We start from the raw sequence: 24,846 nt of genomic DNA, 5'->3' as shown, positions 1-24,846 counted from the left end.
GGGGGGGGGGGGGGGGGGGGGGGGGAAGTATAAGACGGACAGAGGGGGAAGACAGAGACACAGATGGGGGGAGGGAAAACAGACAGATAGAGAGAGTGAGGGGGACAGACAGAGAGGGCAAGAGAGAGAATGGGATAACAGCTGGTATTTGGAATGAGATCCTGATCAGTTATATTCCCACTGAACAGGACTAAAAGGCAAAATGGCTTTTATGTTGTCAGAAATCAGTGTATTTGAAGTCTATCCCTAGAGACTCTCTCACAGTTTGATAACATAAAAGTCAGATGAGATTGACACCTTGAAGGAAAACCAACATCTTTAAATAGGAAAGAATGAATTGGAGAAATATCTGCAAAATTTCTCACCTGTTTGAATACCTCAGAGTCCTGATGGGTCATTCTAACTAGCTCTTGAATGAAGCCATATGGAAGATTCCTACACAACATATATGGTACTAGCAATGACTGCTGCAACAAGGACCTGTACAATATAAATGCATTTGTTTCATTAAACTCATTATAGCTGCCCAATCTTAGATGAAGCCACTCACTACACAAACATGAAGTAGCTGTCTACCGACAACATGTGTGACAAAGCCATGGCATTTTTTTGGTTAAGAAGTAGCCTAGAGACAGAGGCAGAGGCATTCTTTTAAAATGTTAAGAACAAACTGAAAGCTATCAATAAACCTTTGGAATACTGACCATTTTACTGCGTCATAACAGCCCTATCCATTAAATAACCCCATCAGCTCATCAGGGTCTTTGTGAAGCAGAGTGCACAAAAAGGAAGTGCATTGCATTAAAGGACAAACATCGTTTATTATTCCTTCATAGGATGTTACTAGCTGGGACAGTATTTACTGCCCATCCCTAATTGCTCTTGAAAAGATGGTATTGAACTGTATTCCTGAAATGCTACAGTTCATCTGTGTAGATACACGCACATGCTGTTAGGCAGGGAGTTTCCAGGATTTCGTTTCAATGCAAGTTAAGGGACAATGATATACTTCTAGTCAGAATGACATATGAAACAAGACTACTAAAGAATTGCAGATGCTGGAAATCAGAAACAAAAACAGAAATTGCTGGAAAATTTCAGCCTGGCAGCATCTGTGAAGAGAAAGCAGGTTAATGTTTTGGGTCCAGTGATCTTCTGAACACATTATCTGTGGTTTGGAGAGGAACTTGCAGGAAGTAATGTTTACATGCATCTGCTACACTCATCCTTGTGCATGATAGAGGTCACATCCTTAAAAGATGTCCGTCAAAGTAGCCTTGGTGAGTTGCTGCAACATACACTGTAGATGGTACACACTGATGTCACCAGTGAACACAGCAAACGTTGCTGAAGGTGCACTCAGACGGACAACTGGAGAGACTTCCATCACATTCCCGACTTGTGCCATGGATCACAAATTTACACAAAGTGGAAGAATCCAGAATCAAGTAGACCTTATCAGACATTTTAGTTGGGTTTGTGCATCTCCCGATTGTAAATATTTCAAAATGAACAAGCTTCTATGAAATGCTCATAGATCTTTGTAGACATTCATTGTATGAAAAAAATTTCTACTGTTAGCTCCTTAGACTGATCTAGCTGTAAACAAATCAATAGTTTTCTCTCATATTAACTGGATTTAGTCTTCAATTCTTCTGCCTTGTGACTGATGAGAAACATTATGGAAATCCCATTCAATTCCTGATGATGTATATTTTGATAATGGGGTGAAATTACAATTTTTAAGGCAAATAATCAACCTGAATTCATTAGGTCGTCCCTTTTGGCAATGGAGTTGAGAAACAGAGGGAAGAAATTTTAAATGGCTAAGAAGCAGACTCCTAGATTGTCATTACCATCAAGTACAAACTGGAATGATGCTAATATTTGGTCATGGAGGCCAAGTGCAATGTTGTTTTAATGACCAAGTCAGATCTGGTAACAAACAAACAATGAGATTTGTTGTAATATTTGTGAAAATCTGTGGATCATCAAATGGAAAGGGTAAGACAGTTTTGGTTGTGGATAAATAAGATGACATGCAGGATTTAAATGAAGGTAGATAGACAAAGGGAACAAAGCAACAGAATTTCTGAAGAAAAATGCAATTGTTGGAAATGGGAAACAAAAATGAAACATGTGATAAACACGCTGTAGAATCCATGGAGTAAAGGAACTAAAAGTTTATGGCTGAGATTACTCTTCAAAACCTTCATGCAAAGGTTGAAATAACTGCAGACTTTCTAGACACAAGGGCAAAATGCAGGATAGGGAAATCCAAATAGATGATAGCTAAGAGACTTCTTCCCTGGCAATATTCATAAGACATTTTTTTCTGTCAGCCGGAACTAACACACTTTAACATTTCTATGTACATCAAATATTTGATATTTTCCTTAGATATGAAAGTCAAACAAATGAACAGTGTTTAAAAAGAAAATCAAGAGTGTTAATTCTTCAAAAATCTTGTAGAATCAATAAGCAAGCTTGTACAAGAGGATAGATGCAGAGATGTATTTTGGTCCTAGTTTCTTGACATATAAAAGTTTGCCTTTCTGCACAATTTATGCTGCTCATAGTCTTATTGCTTTCTCTTCTCCATCAGTATAATGCAATTATACTAAAAGCAGTCATCTACAGACTCAGCTGTTAAGAGCACAAACAAGATTCCATAAACAAAGTTACATTCAAAAGATCTACAAGTTGATTCAAATCACTGTCAAATACTTACACTCATTAAGGATAAAAGAAAATCATATATATGAGACCCATTGAGGAAACAGGATAGTGATTAGAAGTCACGTTTTTAAAAAAAAAAGATGCATCATTTCCTGATCTGGCAGTTAAAAGTAACAAGGAGCAGATTGGACTCAAATACTGTTTTTAGATTTGTTCTGCCTTGCATGTAGTTTTTTCTTGTTCTCTTATGGGATGTTGGTGCTGCTGGCAAAGCTTGCATTTCTCTTATGGCTTTCTAGGTCATTTCAGAGGGTGGTTAAGAGTTAACCACACATTGTTGTGGGGCTGGTGTCTCATGTAGTCCAGACCAGTAAGGATGACGGGACAAATGCTCCTAAAGGACATTAGTTAACCTTAGGGTTAAGGTTCTGGTAGGATCTTATGTTCTAGATTTATGAATTGAAATTCCATCTGCTGCTATAGGAGACCCATTTCCAGAGATTATTCCCAGGCCTTTGGATTACTCATCCAATGACATGATCATGATGCCAACATCTCCTGTTTGAAACCATCTCCTTTCCCACAGTGAAGTTAGTGAGTGCCTTCTGTTCGTAACTGAAATACATTAAGCAATGCTGCGATTTAAACCAGTGAATACAATCTTAAAAAAGTGATATTACTCCAGTTCTACAAAGATTTTAATGAAAGCATTCCCTATTTCTTTAAAAGCTTAAAGAAATAATTGGCAATTGAATAAAAATAGAAATCAGGTTAACTGGCAGGGCAAGTTTTGATTTGGTGTTTGTGTTCTTCCCGCAATGTTAATCACATTAGTAAGTAAACTGAAGTACAGTTATAAGCAACAAAAACTAACCTTGGCTGTGTGAGGGCCCCCTGCAACACAAGAGCTGTATGGGAGATACACTGGGATCGGATGTTGCTGAGCAGCTGACTAACAGATGGTTGACTGCACATCTGAAAACATTCGAGACATTTTTGGTTACACTTGACATTCTGCAATCACTTAGTGTGCACAAAACTCAGGAAAAGGAGCATATTCTTCAAAAGATGACAGAGGTAAAGGTAGAGTAATATTAAATCACCTCACCCCACCAAATTCACAAACAGTATGTCAATCATCCTTTCTACTATTCGGATAACATATCTACTGAGCAGCTATTTTCTCACAAATGTCAGTGCTACTCAACACCAAGACATATTTGTATTTTCTTCAGGAGAGGAATGAAGAAAATGGATCTACTTTCCAGTTCAAAACATCACATGGCACAGTACTACTACACTGCTTTTCTATCCAAAATGTAAGTGACATCACACTGGACATAATCAACATGTTTACTGATTTGAAATATATTTTTAGCCACCAGTTGTGAAGTCACGAGCAGTGTTCCAGCACTCGAAGTATCAACCGCCCCATCATGGTACAGTGAAATGGCAAAGGCTTGTAAGAACACAGATTTACTGCCTGAGGGGTCCCAATTACCAAACTGCCAATGCTGGCCCAGAACTCAGCACAATGTAAAAATACCTTCACAGTTAACAAAATGCAGCATATTCGTTTCTTGGCCACTCTCAATATCCACAAGAACAATTACTCTGCTCCCAAACACTGATCTGCAAATTGAGCTTACTTCAATTACTCTAAATAGGTTAAAGAATCTCATCCTTTCCTGTAGGCACTAATAAGGGGAAGTTAAAGAAATGGACAAAGTGATAGAGCTTTGTCAATTAGACCTGATGGGTTGAATGGCCTCCTTCTGCACTGTAACAACTGTGACATATGAATTTAAATTAAGGAACAATGTTGACCAATTCAAGCCAATTGAGAACGATACACAAGCTCATTTGAAATTTGAAGCTGCTATGCAACTCCTATTTGCATGGTTTAGAAATAGTTGAAACGAAAATGCTACTGGCAAATATCTGTCAATTTAACAAGCAGTAGCTTCAGTTAATGTTTCCGCTATCAGCTGATCCACAGCTCACTTTACTCCTTTCCTCAGCGAATTCCTCTGTCCGTGACTCCATCAAAATAATATACGAATTAATCTTATTGACATAGAATATTCATTGACTTCACCTGAGCTGTCTTCAGTTAGCACTACCAGCTCCAGATACATCAATTTACCAAGCTAGCTGCAGAAACAAAAAAGGTACATCGCTGATGAATTCTAGAAAGCATTTCTGGGAGGGCGTTATTGTCAGGCCTGTCCTGATGATCTGTTCTAATGAACTCAGCAGATTTATTCAAAGTACAGCTGGTCAAGAAACACGCAGTGTTGGAATCTCGTAATACTAACACCATGTCCAATAACAATAAAGCAGCTTCACTGAAGAATACAATCAAAATGAATAAATCCTGAAAAAAGATACCACCCCCCCCCACCAAAAGCAAGAGCTTTGGATGACTTGAATAAATATTATTTTGCAGCTAGACTGCAGAAATGAACAATGTGGATCAAAACTTGTATTATCCGCAAACGGTGCTCTTTTCCCAGGAGGAAAGAAGGAAAAACAAAGAATTACGTATCTGGAGGCCAGCAATGAAGGATTGAACAGTAAAGATGGAAATACAGATAAATATTTGGATTTTGCTCAATTACTTCATGTGTGGGTGTAAAGCTCATTGAGAGATCAAATGATTGGATTGAGTCCTTTATTGAATGGATTCCATATGGTCTATAAAAAGGTCTAAGCTTAATATGCTAAACAGCTCTGCCCCATTTGATATTTTACATTGTAATGGTCAGCATAACAGTTAGGATTTGTACTGACTGAACAGCAAGACTGCATGTTCATTTCTGGCTGGACTAATTAAAGAAGCTGTTTATTATTTTACCTTTGGAGCTTTTCTTTCTTCTATTCCAACTCTGTCAAAACACTCTATGAGGTAGTTCAACATTTCAGTCTCCTTACATGCTTCAATTGTGAAACGATCACTGCCAGATTCTGCACAAGAACCACTCGTGCCTAGACTGGTTTGGGGACAGGAAGCAATGGAAAAGAAATAAACATCAAGCATTTCCAAGTAGTAAATATAATACTGTGGTGATGAGAACATTCATGTATTATCCACGATACAGATAATATTCAATCGTTATGTTGAACCAATAACTTCTTGTAGTACTTCAAATCTACATCTTTGTATAACAGTGTATTCTCTAAAATACACTTTAAATGCAATTATCAAAGTGGTGGTCACGAGTGTTTAGGGTTAGCATCTTGAAAAAGCTACAATAAAGCAACTGACTTACAAAGCCTGAATCCATTTTAAAATGGACTTTGGTTCCTTTGGCAAAAAGACTAACAACAGACATTTAATCATAGGACAAACAAAATGTATAAACCAGTCAACTGGTTAGCCTTTCACAGGGTGATCAAACCAAACATGCATATCTGTATACTTCATATTAATTGTACAATTTGTATGACGGCATCAAGTTAGCAAACATGCATGCATCCAGTTATTGATATTAAAAAAGGTCAAGTTTTCAATGCACGCTGACTAAAGGCATAACAGTATTTAAACAGTAAAATAAATAAACCAAATTGGCTGCGCCAGACAGAAACATGCCAGACCACAGTTGGTTTTTCAACCAATCTTTGCGATTGACCTTATTTTACCACCACCACCACTTCAAAAACATAACTACCATATTACTTGTGCAGTATCACTTATTCAACTGAACAACATACGCCAACCTAAAACAAGCTTGAAAAACTAAATTAAATGTCAGTATGTTGCCATTCATTTCACATTTTGAATCGAGACATTTCTTATCCAAGGTTAGACAGCAGTATGCCATTAACCTCAACATCTCCCAAATCAGAATATGATAACTCTCTAAACTTACAAAGATTAGTACAAAATTAAAGCAATGTTGTACTACAAAATCACTTAAGTAACTCAAACTTGCTATATGTAGGATACTAACAGCTCAGCAGACTTGCATTTAATCAGCATTACCAACGCAAGTCCAAAGGTGCAACAGCAGTGTTAGAATGCAGACAATCCTCCAAATTTTCCTGAAGTAGTGAAGTACATGCATCTTGGTTCAAAAAGATGGTTAATTTAATTAGCATTAGTGAATTATAATCGATTTCTCTTAGATACAGTTTGTGGTCTTGTCTTTTGTTTCTTTTTTCCTTTCACGAGCATGGACACAGCTGACTAGGCCAGCATTTATTGCCCATTCCCAATTACCCTTGGTGGTGGTGAACTCTAGTCCATTTGTTGCAGATAAATCCATAGTGCTGTAAGAATTTGTAGGAATTTGTGAAAGAACAGTGGTTCCAAGTTAGGATGGACATTGTTTGGAGCAGAATTTGAAGGTGGTATCATTCCCACCTATCTGCTATACTTATTTTAAATAGATGACAGCTGTCAAAGGAAGTCTTCTTAAATGGTACACACCACTATTACTGCATGGTGTTACAGGGAATGAATTTTGAAACTGGTGCCAAATCAGACAAGCGGCTTTGTGCTGGATGCTGTCAAGCGACAGCCAGCCAGGTATACAGAGAGTATTTCATCACACTGATCTATCCCTCATAGATGGTGGACAGGCACTGGGAAGACAGGAGGAGAGCTATTTGCCATAGGATTCCTAGGTTCTGATCCGTCATTTTAAAGTACAGTATTTAGCTAGCAGATGTAATTCAGTTTTTAGTCAATGGTAGTCCCCAGGATGCTGGCAGTAGAGAATTCAGTGATGGTAATGCCACAATGTTAAGGGGAGACAGCTAGATTCTGTCGTGTTGCAGATGGTCATTGCCTGGCACATGTGTCACATTTGGTACTTGGCACACATCTGTTCAAGCTTGAATGTTAGTGTATGTGGACACAGGCTGCTTCTATATCGGAGAAATCACAAATGGTGCTGAACACCTTTCCCAGTGCTGACCTTACGATGGACAGAAGATCACTGAAACGGCTGAAGACAGTTGAGACTGAGACACTATCCAAGAAATATCTGCAGCAATGTTTCACAACGGAAACAACTGGATTCCATCAACCAGAAATAATATTCCTTTGAGTTAGATAGCACTCCAATCAGCAAATATTTGTACCCTAATTGCCACTGAATCCACTCCTGGAAGCCTAAACACATGTCTCACGCTGTCAAATACTGTTAACATCATGGGCAGTCACTCACTTTTCCTAGAGTTCAGCTCTTTTGTCCATGATTGGACAAAGGCTGGAAGTGTCAGGAGCTGAGTGGATCCATTGGAATCCAAAAAGTGAGCCATGAACAAGTTATTGTTAAGCAAGTGCTGCTTGATAGCAGTGCCGATGACATCTTCCATCACTATGCAATTAAAGCAGTAATTGGTCAGCTTGAATCTGTTTTGCTTGTGCATGGACAGGACATCTGAGCAATTTCTACATTGTTGGGTAGGTGCCAGTGTTGTAGCAATACTGGGACAGTTTAGCTAGAGAGAAGCTCATTCTGGAGCCCAAGTCTTCAGAACTATTGCTGGAATGTCTTAACCACAGCTTTTGCAGTACCCAATGAAATCAATAAACTGTTGAAAGCACATGGTGTAAATCAAAATGGCCAAAGAGTGGAATCGCTTGGGGTGTCATTCACTTAGCATTTCTACCTGAAATTGGATGAGGATATTCCAGCCTCGTCTTTTCATTCATTTCCTGCGCTCCTTTCATTAGAGAATGGGGATATTTGCGGAATCTTCATTTGCAGTTAATTGGTTAAGTGCCCACCAGTCAGAACTGCATGGGACAGGGTTACAGAGCTGAGATCCAATCTATAGATTGTGGCATCACTTAGCTGTCAATTGCATGCTACTTTTGTTGTCTTGGCATGCAAGAAGTCCTCTGTCATAGCTTCAAAGTGTATTTTCAGCTTTCTTCTCATTTATTGAGAAGGTAATCCCTGGCATCCAAGAGTACTTTCCAATATTATCAGCAAGGGAATATAATGTGCCCAATTATATCGTGAATGAAACAACCACCTCTTTAAACCACATTATATTTCCACAGTTATCACAATCAACATATGAATCTTCAATACCACTGGGTATTAAGTTTGCAGAAAGTTATCTAATTATGGTAACTAATTATATTTGCAACTTCGTATTGGCACTGAGGATGCATTTAGACAATACCATTTAATTGCTTCTTAACCTTCAATAGGGGAAATCAATAGTAGGGTCATTAATACCTATGATTGTAGATGAATGTCTGTCACCGCAATATTTCAGTTTTATTCAAAGTGGCAAGAATTACTTGAGTGCAAGGGCAAAATACCAGCGTGGTAAATTAGAGACCCAGCATGCAGCATCGTGAATGAAATGTCATTGTGTTGCAGTCATAATCCACACCATTAAGCACTCAACATTTAACAAACAACAAAGGAGGTGGTATTATTTGAAATTGCAGCTGTACACATCCTTGCATCTGGTTTACCATCTAAGTGGGAAGGAATTTCAGTGTTTACTGAGAAGTCTATTTATGTATTTTCAACTGTGTTACACCAACAGGGTTTACTCTCCAGTTTCTTCCCAGCACAGCAGTTACAGCATGAAGCAAAAGCTCAAAACTCAAACAAAACACAGTGTACATATGAGGGAAAAGTGATAGAATGTTTGATAATGAACTGAGAAGTGAAGGTAATACAAGTACCTAATGGAGCTACCTATAAAACCAAAATAAAACACACTGTTGTTAGTTGCACGCTCAAATGCTTAACCCATGCCCATTGCAGTAAAAGCTGCCAGGCATGTACAACCAATACCTGGAACCAAACTGGACACTAGACAAATCAACATCATCTTCCTCATCATCACTGTCATCATCATCGTCACTGCTGTCCTCAGGTAAATCAGAAAGAGCGAAGAGGAGAAGGGAAAAGGGATTGCTGTAGATACTACCAGAGGGAAAATTGAGATATTTAGCACACAAACCAAGATTGCTTGGAGGGTGGGGGTAGAAAAGGAGACATCAAGTCAAAACATGAAGATTAACTAATTTGTTTCTGATGTATTGTGTTTAAATATAATGCACAAATGTATTAAAAATCAAGTCCTTTCATAAGCTAAAGAACAATGAAATTCATTATTAATGAATTCTACATGCTGTAACTTTCAGCATTACTGAAGGGATTGGGGTCTGATGTTGTATAACTAATAGCCAATCCATTATAACAAATATTATTTTATGCAATTTAACTTGAAGGAAGAAAAGAAGTTGTACATACTGGAGACTCCTTGCATGATATACTTTATATTCCTTATGTCTTAATGATGTTTTCTATTAAAAAAAAATGTTCAAGTAGTTTCTTAACCTTGCTCTACGAACCTGTCCCTATTTATCGAAAGATTTATACATGAAAGCTCCTCTCATTCCCCCACCAGTTACTTTACTGGCTGCCCTCTCAGTCTTCCTCATTCACACATCTTTCACAATTGATTATTGCTGACTTGTATGCTCCAACATAAACTTAAAATGTATCCCATTCATCTTGTGCATTTTCGAATATTATCAATGCAGAATGCTAAAAGTAAAATGTTTACTGGCTTCCTGAGCTGAAAATAGAATTATTCAATCTTGTCATTTGCATAAGTTGGGTTTCAATGGAATACAGAATTGCTGATAATTCGCTGATACACATCTACTCTCCAAGCATTTTAGATTTTTTTTGAAATGCTATATTCTGTAGGCTGCATAGAGGTAGCAAAATTCATTCATTAAGTGAATTTAATTTGGAAGCTGTCAAAATGGGGATGCTCCAAACAAGAGGCCCTTGTTAGAAAAACAGTTTAAAGTCTTATTTTAAATTCCTCACACCAGAACAAAGTTCAAGTGCATTGAAAATTTAATTGGCAACCTTCTCTAAGTAACTTAAATTTGCACTCCTGCATAAATAAAACTGGAACATTTACTTTAAATTTATAATGTCAAGATATTTAAAAGAGCTCACAATATTATTTTTTATAAGTTGACAATACCTAAGTGGCAGCGGGCTCAGTGCAGAAGAACGGGAAGTTGCTGGAGAAGTGACTGGAAATAATGGTGGACCCATTACGGTGGGTTGTTGCCTTGGAGAACTCATTTGGATCGAAGAAGGGCTACTGGCCACAGTTTGTGCACTAGAAGTGACAGGTGTGATTGGCAACGGATTTGTACCAACATTTCTTAGCCTGGGAGAAGTTGCGAATAAGGGTGGGGAGCTCATGGCCAATGATGGTTGTCTTGAAGAGCTGGCCTGAATGGAGGATGAACGAGGAGCCATTGTACGTTGGCATGGAGAACTGGGCGTCACTGAAACAGGGCTTGCAAACTTAGGCTGCTGATTCGCACTGCCTGCAATCTTGGAAGGATGATTTGCTGCAAAGGATCGAGAACTTGGGCTGGTTCCATACAGACTAGAGTATTGAGATAGAGAGAAATTAGAAAGAAAGAAGAGAGAAAAATGAAAACATGGAAAAGAGATTACCAAGTTTGTAACATTAGAATTTCACTAGAAAAGCTCTGCATTTACTTTTCGACATATTGAAATTCAACTACAGCGGAAGCATTTAATCCCAATTAGCTCTGCAAATAGATGCCCCTCTGAATTTAGAGAAGTTCTTATAATACACAGGCATTCACAAAATAAGCTAATTTGAGAGTAGTCACGAATAGCTTGCTCATATTCAATAACAGCTTACACTTGACTTCTACACCTTTACAGGTACACAGACACCAATGAAGTAGATTTCAACCATTAGAACCATTGACAAGTTGCATTTTTTGCCCCTTCACTACATCAACAAGTAAGTAATTAATGGTTCACATCAAGACATTTTTGATAATACTTTATATTAAATTGCAGTAATGTTATGGAGAAGAAATATTGTTTCACATAAGAGTAGTCCCATTCTAGGCTAATCAGTGTCTACATTATCAGAAAAAAGTTCTCAACTCTGCCTCAAGTATATTCAAAGAAATGTGTTGCCCAGAACTCAGAGGTCTGGGAATTGATTAGCAGGGAGAATTTAAAGATGTTTAATGTTACTGAAAATAACTACAGTTTTACAAATCTCTTTTACATTAACCTGTTGCATCCCCTCAATTGAAGACCAAAATGGAGAGTGACACATTAATTCCAATTCCATGAGAACAAAATATAAAGGTTAACGGGTAAAGTTGCCATAGTCTCAGAGGAGCATAGGGTTGCTTTCTCATTGGTCAGAGATGACTGGTGGTGGTTTAACCTGAGGTACCATGCCTCAGGAAAGGGGAGGAATTGATAAGAAGAGTCTTTCACAGTAACCTCAGCTGGCATGGAAACTGTTGGCAATGACTCTGCATCACAAATCAGCCATTCAGCCAATGAAGCTAACTGATCCCTTTATGATGATATTCATAACACAAATTTAGTTTAGAACAGTGACTTATTTATGGATTTTTACAAACTGCAATCATGATAAGCCTCTCTCCTACCATGAATCTTAGTTGTGTCATAGGTTCCTCCTGTCAGCGTGGACTACAGAAACAGGATGATACATGGCTAGCAGACATCACAAGAACTAGTTTATCAGTTGCTGAAACTATTGTAGACAAAAATACGTGAAAAATAAATCTGTTCCTCCTTTGCACTCAAACAAAATTTAAATTATTCTTATAAATAAATTCTGAAAAGTAAAAATCACTAGGACATGACCATCATACCCCAATTACTTGTTATGTAGTGGTTTACTCATCATTTTCTAAAAATATAAACATAGCAAGCAATCCCATGCAAACCTATAATTGCTGGGCAATTACCTGTAGCAATGTTAAAATCTCAGCTAACTGCCATGCAAATATCTACATTTAAATCAGGGATACACACTTATTGTATATAGTAATTTTGCCAATTACTGGTGAAAGTGAGGTCTGCAGATGCTGGAGATCAAAGTTGAAACTTTATTGCTGGAACAGCACAGCAGGTCAGGCAGCATCCAGGGAACAGGAGATTCGACGTTTCGGGCACAGGCCCTTCTTCAGGAATGAAGAAGGGCTGAAGAAGGGCCTGAAGAAGGGCCTGAAGAAGGGCCTGAAGAAGGGCCTGAAGAAGGGCCTGTGCCCGAAACGTCGAATCTCCTGTTCCCTGGATGCTGCCTGACCTGCTGTGCTGTTCCAGCAATAAAGTTTCAACTGCCAATTACTGGTGCCAATTGGTACAAGTATTGCATCACCATTCTTGAAGCAAATTCGGAACGTGAGCACTTGACCATATACCCACATTCTCCAAAAGTTCTTTGAGTTAACACTTTGGTAAATGAAGAAGGGCACCATTACATGGGAAATATTAATCAGGAGAAAAAAGTCCAGCAGTGAGTTGATAAGAGGTTTTTCCAACAGACAATTATTAATCACACCAGCTTCTTGAGCTATTAGAAAAAAAAGTAGTCACATGACAGTCAATGACTGGGATGACAATATGTTAAACATAAGTGACACATCAAAGGCAGATTCATTGAATTTAATTATAAAGTTGATCAGAAAGATGAAAATTTGCGGTGCATGGACATTGAAACCCTGGGCAGACAATGCTCCCCAAACCTTGAATTCCTCACCATCAAGTGTAGCCCTTCTATCTACCATGAGAATTTACTGCTGCTATACTCACTGCTGTGTACAAACTGCCACAAGCTAAGGTTGAGGAAGCTCTGGATGTGCTGTACTCCATCACTAACACCCTCGAGACAGAACACCCAGGTGCCCTGTTTGTTGTTCAATCAAGCCAATCTAAGGAAGATGTTGCCCAAGTACCACCAGAACCTGCTAAAAACCAGGACCACCTGCCCCACCAGGCGCCCGAACATTTTAGATCACAGCTACACCACTGTGAATGATGCAAACCGCTCCATCCCCGACCCTCATTTTGGGAACTCCGATCTCAATGCCATGCTTCTTCTCCCAGCTTACAGGCAAAAGCTCAAGCAGGAGAACCCCTCACGGATACAGGTCCAGTACTGGTCAGTGGAGGCAGAGGATCAACTCCAGTGCTGTCTGGTATTGGCTGATTGGGCCATGTTCAAACAGGCCGCAGGTACCTTGGACAAGTACACCATCACTGTCACAGACTTTATCAGCAAGTGTGTGGAGGACTGCATATTGAAGAAGTCAATCCGAGTGTTCCCCAACAGGAAACCCTGGATGAATCAGGCCATAGAGAACCTGCTAAAAACCAGGTGTGATGCCTTCAGATCAGGACACCCACTCAAATATAAGGAATCCAAGTATGACTTTCACGTTGCCAGTAAGACAGCCAAGGACGAATACCGGTCCAAACTAGAGACCCAGACAGACAGCCGGCGACTATGGCAAGGACTGAACGACATCACAGATTCTAAAAGGAGACAGTGCAAGATAGCAGATGAAGACATATCCCTCCCAGATCGTCTCAACGCATTCTATACTCGCTTTGAGCAGAATTTCAAAGGAGAGGTTGACACCTATTCCGACAGGTCCTGATGAACCTATCCCAGCAGACACTGTATCAGAGGTCAGATCAGTTTTCCTTCGTGTGAATCCAAGGAAAGCTGATGGGACCAGACAGAGTACCAGGCTGTGCACTCAGAGCATGTGCAGATCAACTGGCAGAGGTCTTCTCAGAGATCTTCAACCTCTCCCTGCAGGAAGCCACTGTCCCTGCCTGTTTCAAGAGGGTCAACATCACCCCTGTGCCTAAGAAGGCTCATGCAACATGTCTTATGACCACTGCCCAATGGCCCTACCTTTGGTGGTCATGAAGTGCTTTGAAAGGCTGGTCTTGGAACTAGATTAGAGTGGTGCTGGAAAAGCACAGCAGGTCATGCAGCATCAGAGGATCAGGAAAATCGATGTTTCGGGCAGGAATGAAGGCAGGGTGCCTCTGGGGTGGAGAGATAAATGGGAGGGGAGTGGGGCTGGGGAGAAGGTAGCCAAGAGTACAATAGGTGGATGGAGGTAGGGATGAAGGTAGAGATGAAGGTGATAGATCGGAGAGGAGGGTGAAGCAGATAGGTGGGAAGGAAGATTGGCAGGTAGGACAGGCCATGAGGATGGTGCTGAGCTGGCAGGTTGGAACTGGGATAAGTGGTTTGGGGAGGGAGGGGGCAGAGCGCTTTGGCGAACATCTCCAGGACACCTGCACCAATCAACCTTACTGCCCTGTGACCCAACATTTCAACTCCCCCTCCCACTCTGCAGAGAACATGCAGGTCCTGGGTCTCCTCCACCGCCACTCCCTCACATTCAGTCTCTGAATCCTTCAACCCAAGGCAATCAATGTGGACTTCACCAGTTTCCTCATTCCTCCTTTCCCTTCCCTGACACCTCTCCTCGCGCCCCACCCCCCACCGCCGCCTTCATTCCTGATAAAGGGCTTTTGCCCGAAACATCGATTTTCCTGCTCCTCGGATGCTGCCTGACCTGCTGTGCATTTCCAGCACCACCCTAATCTAGACTCTCATTTCTAGCATCTGCAGTACCCACATCTGCCTCATTTTGGTACTAACCAACTCCAGCCTCCCCACAACACTTGACCCAATCCAATTTGCCTATCAGGCCGACCGATCCACGTCAGATGTCATATCACTCCTCCCTAGAACATCTTGACACCAAGAACAGCTTGTAAGAATCCTACTCATTGACTACAGTTCAGCTTTCAACACTATTATCCTCTCAAGACTGATTACTAAACTTAGTGATCTCGGACTAAGTCCTACTCTCTGCAACTAGATCCTCAGTTTCCTGACCCACAAGCCACAATCAGTGAAGATTGCGGACAATATTTCATCCTCACTAACACTCAACACTGGAGCCCCTCAGGAGTGCATACTCAGCCCCCTACTGTATTCACTGTATACCAATGACTGTGCTGCCAACTACCGGACTAATGCCATTTACAAGTTTGCTGATGACACCATCATAGTTGGTCGAATCTCAGATGGCAACAAAAAAAGACTACAAACGTGAGGTGAAAGACCTGGAAAAATGGTGCACGGAGAACAACCTAGTTCTCAATGCCAGAAAAACTAAGGAACTCATTATTGACTTTCCGCAGGATGTTACTCATGCCTCCCTACACATTAACAGTAGAGGTGGAATGAGTAGAGAGTGTCAAGCTCCTGGGACTGGTCATCCACAACCACCTTTCTTGGACTCTTCATGTGGATGCACTGGTTACAGAGGCCCAACAATATCTCTTCTTCCTCAAGCAGGTGAGGAAATTTGGCATGACATAGAATACCCTTGCCAACTTTTATAGATGCACCATCGAGAACATTCTGTCTGGATGTATCACTACCTGATATGGTAACTGTGCCATTTGAGATCGGAGACGGTTACAGAGAGTGGTGAACTCGGCCCAGACACTCACAAAGGCCAACCTCCCACCTATAGAATCCATCTACGAGGCCTGCTGTCAAGGAAAGGCCACCAGCATTCTCAAAGATCCATCCCACCCTGGTAATGTTTTTCTATAACCTCTACCATCGGGGAGAAGGTACAGAAGCCAGAACACATGCACCAGTCAGTTTCGTAACAGTTTCTACCCTACTGCTGTTAGAAAAATGAATGGACTCACGAACTCTCAAATTCGCCTGTACCGGTGCTTTTGTTTTTGCTGCTATTTATCTATTATTTACTTATCTATGTTACTTAACTCTGTGGTCTGCCTGTATTGCTTGCAAGACAAAGCTTTTCACTGTGCCTCAGTACACGTGACAATAAATTCAATTCAAATGGAATACACAAGCATTCTTTTTTCAAAAGTTTTAAAATTCTTCTGCAAATCATATTTCAAATTATAAAAATGGCCCATATCATGAATAGCCATCCACAGAAGACTTGTAGAGACCAACAAGGGATTTGAAAATTGTGATTGGTTAATTCACTACACCATCTCCCACATTTTGTCACTGACATTTTTATTCTAATTTTTAAATACCGATGAGATATATATCTTTAATTTACTGGTGAATATTTGAACAGACCAGAAAACATCTGGACTCTTAGTACACGTACCTTGATAAAGAACTGGCACCAAAAGAACCTGGGCTGCAAAACATGGGACTTGTTCCATGACTTGATGGAGGGTTAAGAGGCAAATTCCGGTCGGGTGACCTTGCAGCTGCAGCAATAGGTCGAGAGGTGGCAGTCAGACTGGCAAAAGGGTTGTCTTCGGGCATTTGAGTGGACAGCATCAGAACCTCCATTAGAATCTGGCCAATCAAGTCTTTCCAATCTGAAAAAACTAAAGCAGCAAAAAGTCAACAAGCAGGCAAGGTTGAATATGTTTCCTGTTAGGATAGTATATATCTCACACCTCATTTGCTCAGTTGCTTTACGACTTCACGCCTCTCGAGCTAGAGATAGTAATCCTATTATTTAATCCTACAGGGAAAATAGCGGAGATATCTTCCCCCCTCTACAAATGGACAACACAATTTATTTTATTACTAGCTAGCTGGGAATCCAGTTACAAGTCCATATTTACCCCGAGACTAGAGAGGCCCACAAGACATGTTCTATTGCAGATGTGTGAACAGCAAAAACACTCCCAAACATTTATCGAAACAAGGAGATGCAGGAGAGCACAGCTCCAACATGAAATCTAACATCAGAACAGAGAGTTGGTATGAGAGGCAAAATACAAATAAAAAGGAAGTGTGTGACTTTTCCAATATCCCTTGAATGCTGACCTTGGCTGATAAAGGTTTTGTGAAGTCATATCACTAATGCTGCTAGTTCTCACCTTCTTTTGCATTCTGTTTAAACTCTGCAGCCAAACCAGGTAAGAAGATTACATCCCTATCACGCTCCTTCCAAGAGACCCGGAAGATTTTACATATTAGCAAAAGTGCTTGTTCTTCTGACACATCTGAGCCCAATGAGGGTTCCTAAAAACAAAAGTAATGATCATGAATTGACTAGTGCAGTTAGCAAGTACCCACAATAGCAGAGTTGCTCACTCAGAAGTTGAAATGTAGATCATTAGATAGAAAGAAGGTGCCAGAACCCAATATTTTAATAAAAAGAATTGATCTCAATTGTATTTTCCCCCTTCCACCTTGGCCAAAAACATTTGATGGGGTAACAATCAGGTACAAGAACTTTAATTGCACAGGAGTTGGGATAAACTTGCCATGAAATGTAATCTATTGGTACATCTGGTATTTAATATGTCCAGAGTTCAATTACAAACTAATAAGCCAATGTTTTCCTTCAATATTTCATTATGATAGGTCTTGTATGTTAAATCTGTCATGAGTAATACAGTTGAAGTTTATTCACCATAAATTTATGATCTCAAAGGTAAACATTTCTATAGAAATTCCTGGTATAAAATGTGCCTATTCAAAATATGCTCTGCCTCAAGATCAGCAGTGTTTGGTTTTTTTTAAGAGACACGGTGGCTCAGTAGTTAGCACTGTTGCCTCACAGCACCAGCATCCCAGGTTTGATTCCAGCCTCAGGCGACAGTCTGTGTGGAGTTTGCACATTCTCCCGGTGTCTGCGTGGATTTCCTCCCACAATCCGAAGATGCGTAGGTCAGGTGAATTGACCATCCTAAATTGCCCATCGTATTCAGGGATGTGGAGGTTAGGTGCGTCATTCAGGGGAACTGTAGTGTAATAGGGTAGGGGAATGGTTCTGGGTGGGATACTTTTCAGAATGACAGTGTGGACTTGTTGGGCCTAATGGCCTGTTTCCCCACTGTAGGGATTCAATGAAAAGCAAGTGTTAATTCTCCCACACCCAACTGACAATCATTTATTTGCTTTTTTACTAAACAGAGCAGTCAGGACCACAAAACTCTTCACAGACAGATAAAACTCAAAAGTGTAAACTGAGTGTTAAACTCAAATGTTTTCATTATTCATTAGCAATTTTTCACAGAGTTTATATGTTTAGATTCCCTACAGTGTGGAAACAGGCCCTTCGGCCCAACCAGTCCACACCAACCCTCCAAAAAGTAACCCACCCAAACCAATTTCCCTCTGACTGATGCACCTAACACTATGGGCAATTTAGCATAGCCAATTACCTGACCTGCACACCTTTGGACTGTGGGAGGAAACCGGAGCACCCGGAGGAAACCCACACAGACATGGGGAGACACGCAAACTCCACACAGACAGTTACCAAGGCTAGCATTGAACCTGGGATGCTGGTGCTGTGAGACAGCAGTGCTAACCACTGAGCCACCGTGCCGCACTTTGTTAGTTTGTTAGTCTTCTGAGCCATACTCAAATCTGAGACTTAAGGAAAAGAATTTGACATCATAGCTTTAAACACATTAAAATTTAGCCATTAATATCAACCCCTTGCAAAATTAGACACAAAATTCATAAACTGTACCTTATCAGTTAAACTCCTTTTTTCCCGTCGATCACCCTCATCAACTTCCATATTTTCAATTCCTGAGTCTACATCCACTTGAGACATGCTATTTAGAGGAGAAACATATTATTTCATCCATGTAGTAATTAACTATTATATTAATTTGCTGTAACTTTAACTTAGAAACCACTCTGTACAGCTCAATTTTCCCTTTTTTATTGCAGTAAGTAGATCCATTGATGATATTAATGTCCTCCAAAGACTGCAACTGCCATTTGTTCCAATGTTATTACATTTACCACATAATATTCAAGTTCTTCAATTATGTCAAATCATGGATTCATGTAACTATTAAAATTTATCATTTACACATTTACCTCAAGATCTTCAACAATAAACATTCAAATCATCTGCAGTAAGGAAGCATTAATATTTAGCACATAATTTATGAACTTAAATCTTCGGGCTCACTGAGTGATGCAGCACAGAAACAGACCCTTTAATTGAACTTTTCTGCGCCAGTCTTCCCAATCTAACTTAGTTCCTTTTGACAGCATTTGCCCACAGCCCTCTAAATCCTTCCTATTCATATACCCATTCAGATGTCTTTTACATGTTGCAATTGTACTAGCCTCCACCACTTCCTCTGGCAGCTCATTCCATACACACAACCCACTGTGTGAAAAAGTTATCCCTCAGATCCCTTTTAAATTTTTCTCCTCTCACCTTAAACCTATGCCCTCTAGTTTTGGACTCCCCCATCCCAGGAAAAAGACCTTGGCTATCACCCTATCCATGCCCCTCACAATTCCATAAGATCACTCCTCAGCCTCTAAAGCTCCAGGGAAAATTGGCCCAGCCTATTCACTTCTCCTTATAACCCAAATACAGTGTTCAAAAAAATGGCATCACCAACATCCAGTTCAGCTACAACATGACTCCCCAACGTCTAGACTCAATGCTTTGACCAATGAAGGCAAGCGTGTCAAATGCCTTTTTTACAACCCTGTCTACCTGTGACTCCACTTTCAAGGAACTGGATCTCTTTGCACCTCTAGGTCTCTTCATTCAGCAACACTCCCCAGGGTTCTAGCATTAAATATACAAGTCCTGCCATGGTTGTCTACCAAAATGCAGCATTTACATAAATTAAACTCCATCTGCCAATCTGATCAAGGTCCCATTGTACACACAGATAAACTTTGCTGCCCACTACAACTATTATGGCATCATCTGCAAATTTACTAACCATACCTCCTATATTCACATCCAGATCGTTTATACATATGGTGAAAAATAGTGGACACAGCACCAATCCTTGTGGAACATCACCAGTCACAGACATCCAGTCCAAAAAGAAATCCTCTACCACCAGTCTCCTACCTTCAAATCAATTGTGTGCCCCATTGGCTAGGTCTCCCTGGATTCCATGTGATTAACCTTACTAACAGTCTACTATGCAGAATCTTGTCAAACACTTTGCTGAAGAAGTCGACACAGACACCATCTATCGCTCTGCCTTCAATCATCTTTGTCACGTCTTCAAAAAACTCAATTAAGTCAGCAAGACAATTTCCCACGCACAAAGCCATGTGACTAGCCCTAATCAGTCCCTGCCTTTCCAAATGCAGATCAATCCTGTTCCTCAGAATCCTCTTTAACAATCTACCCACCAATAATGTAAAGCTCACCAGTCTACAGTTCCTTGGCTTTTCCTTACCACTTTCTTAAGTGATGGCAACATATTAGCTAATCTCCAGTCTTCCGGCACCTCACCCATGGTTGTCGATAGTACAAATATTTCAGCAAGGCACCCAGCAAACTCTTCTCTAGCTTCCCATAAAGTTCTGGGAAACATGATCAGGTCCCAGGGCTTTATGCATTTTAAGACCTCTAACACTACTCCTTCTGTAATATAAATGCTTTTCAAGATATCACTATTTATTTCCCCAAGGTCCTTAGCTTCCACATTCTTCTCCACAGTAAATATTGACATAAAATATTCATTTATTATCTTACAACCTCGCGTGGGCCACGTTGATCTTTAAGAGGCCTTATTTTGTCCTTAGTTACTCTTTTGCCCTTAATGTATCTCTTTGGATTCCCCTTAACTCTATTTGCCAAGACTCTCATGGGCAAAAGTGTTTTGCTTTAAGAAAGCAGCTTTTAATTTTCTAACTATCCTGTTCAATCATTACTTCTTTAAATTGACCTTAGATGGATTACTGCACAGAAGACATATACAAATTTGAAGTCTGTCAATGTACAGGTTGATTACCTTTTCTCACAGGACACACCATCGATATCCATACTCTGAGATCGGGAGAGACTCTGAGACTGGTTTTCAAGACTATTTGACGGTGAACTGCTGAGTGAGCTCACCCCTTCACTGCTCTGGCTCCTATGTGCAACACCTAATAAAATAGTTGATAATCAGTGACGGACCTATCCAACACCGGAAAAAGGACACAACAGCAATTGGCCATTTGGCCTCTCAAACCGGTTTTAACATTTAATAAGATCATGGCTGTTCTGATGTGCTTTGAACTCCATTTTCCTGCCCATCTCTTATAGCCCTTGACTTTATTGTTGATCAAAGGATCCCTCAGGTAACGCAGTCTTGAATATATTCAACAGCATAGCCTCCACTGCTTGCTAGACAGGCAGAATTCAAACACTAATGACCCACAGAAGAAATTACACCTTACATCTTAAAATAGAAGCATTTTATTTCATTAAATGCAATGTTATAATCATTCTTTTACTCCCAACTGGGAGACCAGAATACTAACAGTGGTGCACTGTGACAACACCACATAATTCCTTCATGTGGAGCTGGATAGAATCGTACTCCACCACCTTCTGCTTTCATTATAAAATGTCAATTCCACTGCTGGACAGTTTAAATTTTAGTTGAACTCCAGACATTGATGTTTGGAGTTATTATTGATAAATCACTTCAAATTTGGTCAATATGTGATACTTGAAAAATCAGGAAATCACTGTGGACTGGGGGTTTATTCACCTTCGACTTACTAAATGGATATATTGGCTTTAGTCAGGTAAGCTGTTTGGGCAAAGAGGCTCAGAGTAAAGGTCAGTGTGTAGTATTTCCCAACAAATGAAGGAAAAAATATTTTACTGGAATGAGATACCCTGGGATTTGTAAGTTTTGGCTATGGTAATTCATCTGAATGAGCATGCAGGACAACAGGAGGGCACTGCTGCAGTCCACAGTGTAGGCACACTTAGTGCTGTTACAGGATTTTACCCAGCAATAATGACAGATTGGCAATCTTGATTCCAAGTCAGGATGGCATAAGACTTGGAATGGGTATGTAAGGGCTCTTATGCATCTGTGCGTCTGCTGCCATTCTTGGTGGTTGATGTGGTGATTTGGAAGGTGCTATCAAAATGAGCCTTCCAAGTGGTTGCAATGCTTCTTGCAGATGGCACACTCTGCTGCTACTGTGCGCCATGAGTCAATGGAGTGAATGCTTAAGGTGATGGATTTGGTGTTAACCAATCAGACGGCTTTCTTCTGGATGCTATTGAACTTGTGTCCTTAGGGGCTATATCTATGCAAGTGTTTCAAATGGATTAAAATCAGGCCCAATGACTATGCATTACAGTGACATTCCAGTGTCAAGTTTCAGAGATGCAGCAACTCTAAACCATGCAGCTATCGAGTTACAGGTAACTGCAAATGGTGGTTTGGTCTTTGGCCCTCCCCCTGCTGTTTTTAATGCAGGCAAACTGTTCTGATCAATGTTTTAGAATTCCTAGATATTCAAAAGAAGGACTTCCTTTACCAAGCCTATTTGCAATCTGCAGGACCCAAGTTAGAGATGGACGAATGAGGAAATGTTTTAAGCAAAAAGGGGTCTAACACTGCCAGACCTGCACAGCTTCTCCAGTGCTGTTTAGATCTGTGGAGACAGAAACAGAGCCGGGTCTGAGGAAAAGTCATATTGGACTTGAAACATTAACTCCATTTCTCTCTGCAGATGTTGCCAGACCTGAATTTTCCAGGACTTTGTTCTTATTTCAGATTTCCAACATTATGCAGTACTTTGTTTTTAGTTGAGCAGTCTCCTCTATTGTCCTGTCATTTAGCACCCTAGAAGGCAAATCAGTCTTGCAGCAGGCACACCTCTATCAAAAATCCTCAAGCCATCTGGGGTAATGCTGATATGCAGAAGTGTACTTCAAACATTTCGACATCAAGTTACCCAGCGCAACCACCTTCCAGTATGCTAATGGCAAACACACTATTCAAGAGGAGAGAGGGGAAAAAAAAATGGTTTGGTATAGCCACTGTTCCAGATTCCAGCATGGAGGGTGGATATGAAACTATATCCATGTATATAGCATTCAGTAGTTACCTTGATTAGATTTCAGAGAAGTTACCAGCTCATTCTGAAACTTTGGTGTGTACATGGTGTGGGACTGTGATACTCACTATGCAGTTTCATGTACCTGCTGCTCACTTAAGGGCCCAAACCCACATTTATCACTTTCCTAATGACTATCCTCCCTCGATGGAATGGCCAGAATCAAGGCAGCAAAGTTGGCTTTGACTGATATGCCTGGAAATGGAAGGTTAATAAATTGATTGATAAATTCTTGATGTCACAAGGAATTAAGGGCTACGGGGAGAATGCAGGTAAGTGGAGTTGAAATGCCCATCAGCCCTGCTTGAATGGCAGAGTGGACTCGATGGGCCAAATGGCCTTACTTCCACTCCTATGTCTTATGGTCAAAATCGAGTTAATTCATAACAGCAGATTCAGATATACCTGTAATGCTTTAGGAGACAATTGAAGGTTGAACAGCCAACTTCTCCTCTGGAGATGGGTTTCCAAATATTTGCCTCCAGATGCGTAGCTTTTAGCTGAATAAGCAACAGTACGTTGCTAACATTGGAGCCATCCTCTTCACCCTCACGTCCGACTCAGCTAAACTCTGAACTGTGTTTATAAGGTTGAATGCATTTCTCAAGAGACAAACAGAAAGTATGTGGATCTGTCAGGAGCACCTTGGGTTTATTCCCCTCACAGCTTTGAACTAATTGAGAGTCAGGTAAATGACAAAAGGGCAGCAGGTCAGTGAAGTAAAAATATAGGAAAAAATAAAAAGACAGAGCTGTACATCTAAGAAACTCCAAACACTTTTGGTAAAAGCTGGTACTCAACCTAGTCAGCAAGTATGTGGGGCACACAGTTTAAAAAAACAAAATAAAAATTTGCACATTTCTTCTACAGATCTTGTACTGTTTGTCCTGCAACATGCAAAATCAAAATAATTTCCTGGCAGAAAACACTGCAAAATGTCTCCTGATTCTTCATAAAGCAACATTTTTAACATTTCATCTTGTATTCCATGCCAGACAGTCAATCTCCTGTGGCATTGTTTTTAATGTCTAGCATGTAGTATATGCAAGCAATGATTTGACAATACACAATTTGTTTAGTGCTTGATATGTCATAGATGGAGGATACATTTCCCTTTAATTCAATCTAAGAAAGTGGGGGTCCTTGGCAAGTTATACATGTTTATATCATTTATACTACCATTTGCTTGGGGTAACTATTTCAAAGACCAGTTATGAGGCACTGATGGGGATGAGACTTTCAGTCAAGCTGAAACAAGGAGTAGGTAACCTTTAGCTGAAAATGTGTTGCTGGAAAAGCGCAGCAGGTCAGGTAGCATCTAAGGAGCAGGAGAATCGACGTTTCAGGCATGAGCCCTTCTTCAGGAATGAGGAAAGTGTGCCAAGCAGGCTAAGATAAAAGGTAGGGAGGAGGGACTTGGGGAGGGGCGTTGGAAAT

At 40.3% G+C, this 24,846-nt stretch overlaps 1 protein-coding gene across 3 annotated transcripts in view; it reads right to left on the bottom strand.

The window, feature by feature from the left end:
- ube4b (ubiquitination factor E4B, UFD2 homolog (S. cerevisiae)) overlaps positions 1–24,846 on the bottom strand; it is an 81,674-nt gene that overhangs the window by 34,152 nt on the left and 22,676 nt on the right. For 2 of the 3 annotated variants that reach the window (XM_043676207.1, XM_043676206.1), the window contains exons 3-11: positions 21,294–21,429; positions 19,034–19,121; positions 17,427–17,571; positions 16,697–16,925; positions 10,666–11,082; positions 9,453–9,584; positions 5,537–5,672; positions 3,554–3,654; positions 366–480 (exon numbers count right to left, since the gene is read on the bottom strand). In XM_043676207.1, coding sequence (XP_043532142.1) covers positions 366–480; positions 3,554–3,654; positions 5,537–5,672; positions 9,453–9,584; positions 10,666–11,082; positions 16,697–16,925; positions 17,427–17,571; positions 19,034–19,121; positions 21,294–21,429 — 1,499 coding nt within the window. The remainder of the gene's footprint in view (positions 1–365; positions 481–3,553; positions 3,655–5,536; positions 5,673–9,452; positions 9,585–10,665; positions 11,083–16,696; positions 16,926–17,426; positions 17,572–19,033; positions 19,122–21,293; positions 21,430–24,846) is intronic. The other variant, XM_043676208.1, reaches the window with a different exon arrangement.

The sequence above is a fragment of the Chiloscyllium plagiosum genome, chromosome 34 (assembly GCF_004010195.1).
Source record: "Chiloscyllium plagiosum isolate BGI_BamShark_2017 chromosome 34, ASM401019v2, whole genome shotgun sequence".
In the NCBI taxonomy this organism is placed as follows: Eukaryota; Metazoa; Chordata; class Chondrichthyes; order Orectolobiformes; family Hemiscylliidae; genus Chiloscyllium; species Chiloscyllium plagiosum.
This window is presented reverse-complemented; position numbering and strand designations above follow the sequence as displayed.